The sequence below is a fragment of the Sceloporus undulatus genome, chromosome 1 (genome assembly GCF_019175285.1).
Source record: "Sceloporus undulatus isolate JIND9_A2432 ecotype Alabama chromosome 1, SceUnd_v1.1, whole genome shotgun sequence".
Classification (NCBI taxonomy): Eukaryota; Metazoa; Chordata; class Lepidosauria; order Squamata; family Phrynosomatidae; genus Sceloporus; species Sceloporus undulatus.
In genome coordinates, this window is record NC_056522.1 from 203,534,445 (window position 1) to 203,545,477 (window position 11,033).

The 11,033-nt window shown below is 40.1% G+C and overlaps 1 protein-coding gene across 1 annotated transcript in view; it reads left to right on the forward strand.

Annotated features, from left to right (window-relative positions):
* Nucleotides 1-11,033, forward strand: part of TTN (titin) — a 333,475-nt gene that overhangs the window by 117,918 nt on the left and 204,524 nt on the right. The window contains 17 exon segments of the mRNA XM_042444851.1: nucleotides 43-330; nucleotides 476-763; nucleotides 1,818-2,099; nucleotides 3,422-3,700; nucleotides 3,804-4,085; nucleotides 4,202-4,480; nucleotides 4,578-4,865; nucleotides 5,006-5,284; nucleotides 5,422-5,700; nucleotides 5,802-6,080; nucleotides 6,563-6,850; nucleotides 7,005-7,292; nucleotides 8,457-8,738; nucleotides 9,336-9,614; nucleotides 9,718-9,999; nucleotides 10,091-10,369; nucleotides 10,749-11,033. The exon segment at nucleotides 10,749-11,033 is cut by the window's right edge and continues 1 nt beyond it. Coding sequence (XP_042300785.1) covers nucleotides 43-330; nucleotides 476-763; nucleotides 1,818-2,099; nucleotides 3,422-3,700; nucleotides 3,804-4,085; nucleotides 4,202-4,480; nucleotides 4,578-4,865; nucleotides 5,006-5,284; nucleotides 5,422-5,700; nucleotides 5,802-6,080; nucleotides 6,563-6,850; nucleotides 7,005-7,292; nucleotides 8,457-8,738; nucleotides 9,336-9,614; nucleotides 9,718-9,999; nucleotides 10,091-10,369; nucleotides 10,749-11,033 — 4,806 coding nt within the window.

An 11,033-nucleotide genomic window follows, 5' to 3' on the forward strand; every position in this document is an offset into this window, starting at 1 on the left:
AAGCATGAAGTGTATATTTATTGCATGCATGCTTTCTTGCAGAGAGAAAACGCCCACCTTCTTTTGCAAGGAAATTGAAGGATACAGAGCAAACTGTTGGCTTCCCAATCAAATTTGTTTGTCGCCTAAATGGGTCAGAACCTATCAGTGTTACTTGGTATAAGGATGGTGTACCTTTAAGAGATGACTTTAATGTGCAGGCTTCTTACATAGATAATGTGGCAACTCTTCATCTGTTGCAAACGGAAATGAGCCATACTGGGCAATACTCTTGCACAGCTACCAATCCTGTTGGAACAGCAACTTCTAGTGCTAGGTTCACCGTCACAGGTGTGTTTCATACTGACCGTTTTGTTTCCCTCTATTCTGTTGAATCTTTTCTCTTACCTTCTAAAACAGTGTTGCAATATTGGCTTTATGTGGGTTAGAAAGAGGACAAATCAATCGGCAATCTCCTCTTCCTTTTAATCCTTAGAACCCAAACAAGCTCCCTTATTTGACATCACTCCTGAATCCAAAGATGTTCCTGTTGGAGAAAGTGTTGACTTTGAATGTCATGTTACCGGAGCCCAACCAATCCATGTTACCTGGGCAAAAGATGGCCGAGAGATCCGTACAGGAGGCAACTATGCAATCACATTTGTAGCAAACACAGCCCATTTAAGGATTCTGAGAGTAGGCAAAGGAGACTCTGGACAGTATACCTGCCAAGCTGTCAATGATGTTGGAAAAGACTTTTGTTCAGCTCAACTTAACGTAAAAGGTATTGGAATTTAAGTAGGCCTTACTGAAACATGGTTTTTACACACAAGAGGGGTTTCTTTGGGTTTCTTTTCTATTCACTTCCTTGTTGTTGACTACTTGGAGTCTAAATGGAATAGATCTCTTTCAAACTAAAAATAAATGACTGAAAGCAGTTTGAAAGTCATAAAATAAGTTATTCCTTGAATTTTCTTCAAACAAGAGTAAAACAAAGAAAAAATATTTTTCTAAAATATTATATCTTTTGAGTGTGCTTCACATACTTTCATATTTAAATGTAATTTCATGGCATTCTTTAATTTTACTTGTTGCAAAAGTCAAGTGCATCTCATTTGTTTTTATTTAGTATATAATAGGGTATATGGTATTTTGTGTGGCAGTTATTTAATTATCTGCATGGGAAATAAGTATAGCTATCCTGAGCCATTAAAAATGACCTATATAGAGTTCTGCAGAACCATCAGTTAGAGCAGTAATGTGTTGCAAAAGGACTGAGGAAGGACCAGCTCTCTTCTGCACTTGGCAGACCTGACAGGTACTAGTAACCAATGGCCCAAGAGTGGGGCTGTGCCTCACCCCTGTCACCGCAGGACAGGGCACCCTCTCTGATACTGTCAGGGATGCAGTATCACTGTCTCACCCCACCAACAGAATAAGCCTCTGAGTGACAATCAACCATGCTAACAGAATTGCCAGTCTGGCCGGTGATGTGAAAGCAGTGGGATTGTTTGAACACAGACAGGCTCCATTCTCCTTTCCACCTTCTCACCCTACACTCATAGAATCTTGCTAAGAGCCTTAACTCACCAATATTTTTCTCAAATCATTGAGAAGGGAACTTCTATACTGGATATTGGTGCCAATCTCTCCCAGACTCCTCTCTGGAACTAACATCTTTTAGACTGAGGCTGACTGGGGCTTTCTGTTCTGTTGGACAACACGAGCAGCAGCAACACGAGTTGCTGTTATGGATGATACCACTGAATATGTTCTCATGAATATGTTCTTTACTATTCATCACAGTACTGAATGTTACTTTCTTTCTGGCTTCTCAGAACCGCCTAAATTTGTAAAGAAACTAGAAGCATCAAGAATGGTGAAACAGGGTGATTCATGTCAACTTGAATGTAAGATCACTGGTTCTCCAGAAATCAAAATTGTGTGGTACAAGAATGACCATGAAATCCATGCTAGCGCCAAATACCACATGACATTTAGTGACTCCATAGCAGTGCTGGTCATCGTTGATGCCAACATTGAAGACAGTGGAGATTACATATGTGAAGCCCTCAATTCTGCTGGCACTGCAAGCTGCAGTACAGTTGTCACAGTAAAAGGTTAGAAGTCAATGTTTCTGCAGCCTTCTTCCCTGTGTGCTTTTCTGCCCTGCTTTTTCTCTATGCTCTGAAGGGTTAGATTACTATTCTATAATGTTTTAGATGAATAATCAAAAGTATTTGTTAAAAATTTAGAGTTATATCAACAGCGGAATTGCTAATGAATACAGCAATCCTAACTGACCAAGAGTCAGGTGAGCTGGAACTATGCAAGCTGAAATTGTGCTGAATCCAAACTCCTCCTCTTTGATCAGCTGGCAAAAGGGCATTCCTGCCAATAGGATAGACTTGTACTTAAGACTGACTCACTAAAGCAACCACATTGTTGAGTTAGGCTTGCATAATAAAGTGGAAATAGCGAGGTACTGATGAGTAGAGCCAGTTATACAACAGTTTTAATATGGAAAATTATCTTTAAAGCTTTAAGATCAAAAGAAACAGTTTTACATTATCAGGCCCAGTGATCTTCTAGTCTTACCTATCAGAGCCTGGCATCAGACATTGCATGGCTATATAGAAGCAAATATAGTAATAAGAATAATATGTTTCATGTAAATCTGTTTCTGGCTAAGATTTAAATACATCCTATGCATCAGCCAGAATATATTTCCTGATCAACTAACTAATACTTAGGAAGTTCACAATAAGAGGCAACAGGTGGATGGATGAAAGTGGGTGATAATGCACAATATGAAGTTACAGACGTAGGTGGATACAGCTTTTTGTTAACTGTATTAGTTATAAAACCTGCTTGCTGCTTTGGTGTTACCTCCTAGCAACACTACAGTTGGAGAAGACATTAGATGTGAATAGGAATTATGTGTGTTGGAGGGAAGAGAATTGCAGCAGTGTTTCTTTTTTTAAAAATTACAACATTGGAAGGAACTTAGAAAGAATATGTCTTTGGACATGGAAGATGGACATGGACTATGGGGTGGGGAATATCATATCAAGAAAAACAGATCTGGCTGTGAGTGTGACAAAAAGTCATGGCACTTATTAAAGGTTATGTGTAGGCACACTCATCCATCCTTTTTAATTGCTTTATCTGGAAAATTCTTTGCCACATGTAAAAAGAATGTGTGGGGGGATGTCAATGTTTCCAAGTCGGTCTTTACAACTTTGGATATAGAAATGACTTCAGAATGAGCTTCTGCTGATAGACCATATATGAGAACTCGAATAGGCCCCAGGCAACTAATTAAGGATTTACAAGCATGCCTTCTGTCTTCAGTTTCTGAATGTCTTGACCCTATTAGCAAGAAAGCTATCCCAGGAGTCCGGTTACATGTTCTCATATTCTTTTTATTTTATTTTAATAGAGCCTCCTGTTTTTAGCAAGAAACCTTCCCCTGTAGACACACTTAAGGGCTCTGATGTCATCCTTCAGTGTGAAATTGCAGGCACACCACCATTTGAGGTTGCTTGGTTCAAGGATAGAAAGCAAGTCAGAAGCAGCAAGAAGTTCAAAGTGACAACTAAGAACTTCAATGCCAGTGTCCACATTCTTAATCTTGAAGCTGCCGACACTGGGGAATATCAGTGCAAAGCTACAAATGAGGTGGGAAGTGACACGTGCTCTTGTACTGTAAAATTCAAAGGTTAGTATTTATGCAAATAGATTTTCTGACTTTTCTTTCTAGTTTGCTTCCAGTTTTCTTTCCCTTCTTTGTTGATTACCATAAGTACTTTTCTCTCTGCCAGAACCACCTCGGTTTGTTAAGAAGCTGAGTGACACCTCCACTTATGCTGGGGAACCCACAGCACTCCGGGCTGTTGTAGAAGGCTCCCAGCCTATTTCAGTTGTGTGGCTTAAAGACAAGGGTGAAATCATACGGGAAAGTGAAAACATCCAGATTTCCTTTTCGGATAATATCGCAACTCTTCAGATTGCAAATGTCGAGGCAACTAATGGTGGAAAGTACATCTGCCAGATTAAAAACGATGCTGGAATGCGAGAATGTGCAGGATATTTACAAGTTTTAGGTTGGTAATGACTTCTGTCATCCTCTAAAGAATCAAACGTTTGCATTGGGAATGCTGTCAACATTTTTTCTTAGTCTTTTTTTAAACTCAGTCTTGTGGGGGTTTTTTTCTTCCAGAACCAGCTGTGATTTTAGAGAAGCCAGAGCCCATGACAGTTACAGCTGGCAGTACATTTACTTTGGAGTGTACTGTGGGTGGTACTCCAGAGCTAATTGCCAAGTGGTTTAAGGATGGAAGAGAACTTGCCAACAGCCGCAAACATCAGATTACCTTTTTGAACAAAATAGCCACACTCAAGGTTCTTTCTGCAGACATGGATGACCGGGGACTGTACACTTTTGAAGTATACAATGAAGTGGGGAAGAGCAGCTGTACTTCCTCAGTGGATATCTCAGGTTAGCCAAGGAATCTTACATTTCAGTTCCCACTTACCTTTCTTTAAGTATTTTTCTCTTTTCTTAAGTGGCTTTTTTGTTCCCTCTTCCTACACAGACCAGATTGTTTCACCTTCCTTTGTAAGACGGTTAAAAGAAACCTTTGGTGTGCTGGGCTCCTCTGTTGTTTTGGAGTGCAAGATTTCTGGTTCACCGCCTATTTCCGTCACATGGTTTTATGGAGGAAATGAGATTTTCAGTGGGGATAAATATGAAATTGCCTTTTCGGAAAATGTTTGTGCTTTGAAGGTGAATGCTTTGGATTCATCTGATACAGGGCCATACACTTGCACTGCCACAAATGTTGCCGGCTCTGATGAATGCAGTGCCTTTTTGACTGTACAAGGTCAGTAAAGGCTTGTTCAAGCCATCCAATACAAAAGTTTCTACTATCTGTAATCTTGTGATCTTGGGAATTTATTTTACATGATTTTCAATTACCTACCATATCCACTAACATTTTAAACATTGTGTGTGCCAATCTAGAACCTCCCTCTTTTGCAAAGACCCCTGATCCATTAGAAGTTTTACCTGGAAAGAGTGTCACATTCAAGAGTTTGATAAGAGGAACCCCTCCATTCAAAGTGAGCTGGTTTAAAGGAAGCAGAGAACTCATACCTGGGAAAACGTGCAACATCGTTTTGGCAGATTCAACTGCAGAGTTGGAATTATTTGAAGTCGGACCACTGCAGACTGGGGATTATACCTGCCTTGCCACTAACAATGCTGGAAGTGCTTCTTGCACCACACATCTTTTCGTGAAAGGTTGGACCAAATGCTATCCCACATATTTATGTTGGCTTTTGCACATGTCAGTATATGTTTATGATGGCATGTACACATGTGTACATATGACACAGTGATTGGTTTGACCCTCTTTTTTCTGTATGACTTTACTTTAGAGCCAGCTGTATTTGTAAAGAAACTAAGTGATTTCAGTGTGGAGCATGGCAAATCCATTATTCTAGAGAGTACATTTAGCGGAACTCCCCCACTCACTGTTACATGGAAGAAGAATGGCTTAAACATCACTCAATCTCCCAAGTGTAATATAACAACAACAGAAAAATCAGGCATACTGGAAGTTCTTAGCAGTACCAGAGAAGATGAAGGAGAATATGTATGTGAAGTTGCAAATGATGCTGGGGAAGATGTATGCCATGCGTTGGTATCAATTTTAGGTTTGTTCCTCTCTTAAGTTGGTTGGCTATTCTTGAAGTGATTGCCATTATGCAATATGTTTAGATTAAATAGGTACTGATTATCGATCTTTCTTCTTCAGAACCACCTTATTTTGTTAAACACTTGGAAGGTGCAGAGGTGACTGTTGGAGAGCCAGCATCTTTGCAATGCCAGCTGGCTGGAACACCAGAAATCAAAGTGTCATGGTACAAAGGAGATACAAAACTAAGGTCTACTCAGGCTTATAAAATGCATTTCAAGAACAATGTGGCTTCACTTGTTTTCAGCCAAGTGGAAAATGCTGATATTGGTGAATATGTCTGTAAAGCAGAAAACAGTGTTGGCTTTGCTACCTCCACAGCAACGTTGACTGTCAAAGGTGATGGCTCCATTTTAAATAATGGATACTTATTGTTTAAGTTACATTCATTGATTTGTGAGTAATATTGTAAAAACTTGACTGACTTGTACTGCAGGCACAGAAATAGGGCACTATTATTCAACAGCCCTGACATGTACACAGACAGCATGCCTGGATATTAGAGATCTCCGAGTTCCTTCTTTATCTCCATACAAGTAACCCTCCATTCCTCTCAATACTTTACAAATTACATGTCTTCTGCACATGAGTAATTAGCATCAGTCAGAGAAGAAAGTTTAGAAGTATGCATAGGCTTCTCATTACTCTTCATGTCTTGCCACAGCCTGTGCACCTGTATGTGGGGTGGAGGGGAAATGGGACTCTATCTCTTCTTGTTGATATATGACACTGTTACAGCTGTAGTGCAAGAATGTCATGATCAAAATCTTTCTGTGAATCTTATAGGAAATACTGTTATATAATGTGGTTTCTTTTTGCAGACCGTAAACTTCCCCCTTCATTTACAAGAAAGCTGAAAGATATTCAGGAGACTGTTGGTGCTCCTGTTACTTTTGATTGCCGTATCATTGGCTCTGAACCCCTTCAGGTGTCGTGGCACAAGGATGGTGTATTGTTGCATGATGAAGATAACATTCAGTCAACCTTCTTAAATAGTGTAGCAACTCTTCAGATCCTGCAAACTGACATGGCTCACTGTGGCCAGTACACATGCACAGCTCAAAATGCTCTTGGAACTGCTTCTGCCAGCGCCAGACTCCAACTCACAGGTTTGTAAATTACTCCATCCAAATCTTCTCCCATATTCATTCCATTTTAAAGAGGAAGAACAAATCACAGAGATGTGAGAGCAGGAAACTAGTGCTATTTTGAAGGGGAGATTGCAGCATGAATTACCTTGTCCTTTTCCACTCCATTTTGTAGAACACCTGAAACCTCCATTTTTTGATGTGAAGCCTTTGCCCCTTGATGTTGCTATTGGGGAAAGTGGTTCTTTCAAATGCCATGTCACAGGATCAATGCCAATGAAAGTCACTTGGGCAAAGGATAACAGAGAGATTCGGCCTGGCGGCAATTACAAGATCACGCTGGTAGAAAACACAGCCACTCTGACAGTCCTTAAAGTAGGCAAAGGTGATGCTGGGCTTTACACTTGTTATGCAAGCAACAGTGCTGGGAAAGATTCTTGTGCTGCTCAGCTGAGTTTCAAAGGTAATTGATGAAAATGGCTGTATTTCCCTCTGTGCCTCTATTTTGTAAAATTAAATTAAAGACATATGAATCATTTGGACTTTGGAGTGGGTGCAGGCAAATGGCATCCATGATATAGACTAGCAGCTGATAAACAGCAGCTGATAAATACCTTCTTGAAGTTTTGGATGAAGTTATTTCTATGAGAAACCTAATACTGCACTGAGTTTTATATTTCTTGCTCATAAGACCATCTAAAATTAGCACTGTGCAGAAATCTATGAGTCCATAACTAGGCTGGATATATAGACTGCCCTTTTAATATGTAGTGTTTAAGTGGGGCATCATCTCTTTATTTGGAAAAGGAGTAACTATTTTTTATTTTCAACTTTAGAACTTTCTAGTTCATAGTAAGAAAGAAGCTTTGTGTTTATTTTGATTTTAAAAAGAAATAATAGCCAATGCCTTCCTGAGACCAAGAAAGTATGACTTGCCCAAGGTTATCAAGTGGGTATCCATGGCTGAATAGGATCCAAACTTTGGTCTCCCAGAATCCTAATCCAGTACTCAAAATTGCCCCATGCTGGCTCTATACAGCCATCTTTCTGACACCGTGTCTGTAGAGTTACAGATTTGTATCTCTGTCTATGTCTGTCTGTCTATATCTATACCTGTACCTATATGTATTTCCATATATATATATATATATATATATATATATATATATATATCAGTAAATGATAAGGAAAGCTTTACCAGCTGAACTTCTTAGTAACCAGTTGCTGAAGGCACAAAAGCTCTGCCATTTTAAGAGACCTGAACTGCGAGTACTAGGCTACATTAGAAGCAAGCAATGTAAATATATATATACTGGAAAGAAGAGAAAGCAAGACACATCCAAGCAGCTATGTTGATTTCACTCGGCCCGGTACCAACAAAATGAGAATTGTGGGTGCTTCTTTTCACTTTTCATTCTTGATGACTGTTGTTGTAAGGTTTTCACAGTTGTCCTGTTTGGCATATGATCTTGTAGTCATAAATTTGGGAGGAAGAAAAAGAATACTTGTTATTATTGCTACAGTGTGGGGAAAATGCCAGATTCCGAATTCTCACATATCTGAAACAAACCATCTCCTTAAAACATTATCTTATGATTGTATTTTTCTTGTCTTCTCTCTTCAATAGAGCCACCGCGGTTTATTAAGAAGTTGGATACTTCCAGAGTTGTAAAACAAAATGATTCAACTAGATATGAATGCAAGATAGGTGGTTCTCCAGAAATTAATGTTGTGTGGTATAAGGGTGAAACTCAAATTCAGCCCAGTAATAAGTACAGTATATCCTTCACTGATTCTGTGGCAGTCATTGAAATGCACAATCTGAGTGTTGAAGACAGTGGAGACTACGCTTGTGAGGCCCAAAATTCAGCAGGCAGTGCCAGCAGCAGTACGTCACTGAAAGTGAAAGGTCAGAACCTGTTCTTCCATTCTTCTTGCTTTAGAAGGTGGTTGAGGTTTAGACTCATTTGCTAAATAGGCCAACCTTAGGGGCCAGAACAGATCAGCCTGAAAAGCCGGCTTCCATGGAGCTTGGGGCATGGCGTTTACATCCGACCTTCTCCCGAGACTCTTGGAAGCTGCCCTGGCTGACCAGATGTGGGTGGCTTCAAGATGCTCTGGGGGTGCAGTATTTACACCCCACATGCTACCAGAATGGCGTGAAGGCATCCTGGGGTTGTTACCAGGCCACCTAAGGCTGCCTTTTACCAGCCCAAATAGGAGTAGATCTTTTCTGCTCCCATTTGTGCCAGCTCCAGGGTGGCTTGGGGGTCACAGCATGTGGTTGCTGCAGCACCAGGCCAAGCAGCACCAGGGCGGCCCCAATCCGCCCTTTTCAGGCAGTCTGTTCTGGCCCATAGGTTACTATTAAACCTCAATACAACATCAACTTATTTTGCCTCGGAAATTTCCCTCCAGTATCTATATCTGGGCTCTCTCATCTGATTGCAGTTTGCATTCCTGCAATTCATGTTTAACAGGAATTCAACCTTTTTGTTTCAAACAGCTCCTCCAGTTTTCCACAAGAAACCCCGACCAGTAGAAACTCTGAGAGGTTTTGATGTTCACCTGGAATGTGAGCTTAAAGGCACTCCTCCCTTCCAAGTATCATGGTATAAAGACAAAAGAGAAATTAGGAGTAGCAAGAAATACAAGATTTTGTCAGAGAATTACCTCACTAGTATTCACATCCTCAATGTTGATGCTGCTGACATTGGCGAATATCACTGTAAGGCCATCAATGATGTTGGAAGTGACACTTGCGTTTGCTCCGTGGTACTGAAAGGTTTGTAAAAGGCCTTTCATCAACATCTGTTTTCCACAGCAGTTGTGTCTTTTCATCTTTATTTTTTATTTCATCATTTACACATTTTCTGTCTCTTTATCAGTACCCCCTAAGTTTGTGAAGAAACTCCATGATATCACTGCTACAGTTGGGGAGCCAGCTGAATTGCAAGCCACAGTAGAAGGGTCTGAGCCTATTTCTGTCCTTTGGCTGAAAGACAAAGGAGAAATCATCAGAGAAAGTGACAACCTCTGGATGTCCTATTCAGATAAAGTTGCTGTTCTTCAGGTTGTGAATGCAGAGCCATCCAACACTGGAAAATATACTTGCCAGATTAAAAATGATGCTGGAAGTCAAGAATGTTTCGCTATGTTATCAGTTCTAGGTTTGTATAGATTTTCTTTAAAATGTAGTGCAGAGTTGTATATTACACCATCCTGTTTATAAATGTGGCTGTGATTTGCATCTCATTCCAGAGCCAGCAACTATTGTAGAGAAACCAGGACCAATGACAGTCACAGCTGGAGATTCTTGTACTTTAGAATGCACGGTAGCTGGGACACCAGAGCTCACTGCTCGGTGGTTCAAGGATGGGCATGAGCTCTCTACAGATCATAAATACAAAATCACCTTCTTCAACAAAGTGTCTGGGCTTAAGATTCTGAATACAGAATTACAAGACAGTGGAGAATATACCTTTGAGGTGAAAAATTGTGTTGGCCAAAGCAGTTGCACAGCATCAGTGCACGTTTCAGGTTAGTTGGTTAACCTGGGGTTTTAAATTCTTCATACCCTTTCTGTCTTATACACAGTGCATTTGAACCATCTCAAATGGCTCTAGCTTGGGAAAAGTTTGCTTGGTGTGATATTAGGAATGGATAATAACAGCTCATTCTCAATTACTCAGGAAATATATGTTTATCAATGGATCCACCTTATAAATTAAGCTATGTATTTCTGCTTTTGATTTGTGCTATATCATTGGTTTATGTCCAATCACTTGAACTATGAGTATCAATGGATGAACGTGCCTTAGAAAAAGCTGCTTCAAAAAAAAAAAAACAACCCCCCAGACAAACACCCTGCCAATGAAGATATGCCATAATGGTTTTATCTTTCCTTTATTCTCCACAGACCGTATTATACCACCTTCATTCACAAAAAGGCTAAAAGAAACTCATGGTCTCTTGGGTTCATCTGCTGTACTTGAGTGCAAAGTCATTGGGTCACCACCTATCTCTGTTTCTTGGTTCCGCAATGGTTATGAGATCACAAGTGGAGATAAATATCAGGCAGCCCTTACAGATAACACTTGTTCTTTGACTGTGAATTCTCTTGAAGAGTCAGATGCTGGAAACTATTCTTGTACGGCAACTAATGTAGCAGGATCTGATGAATGTGATGCATATTTCATAGTAA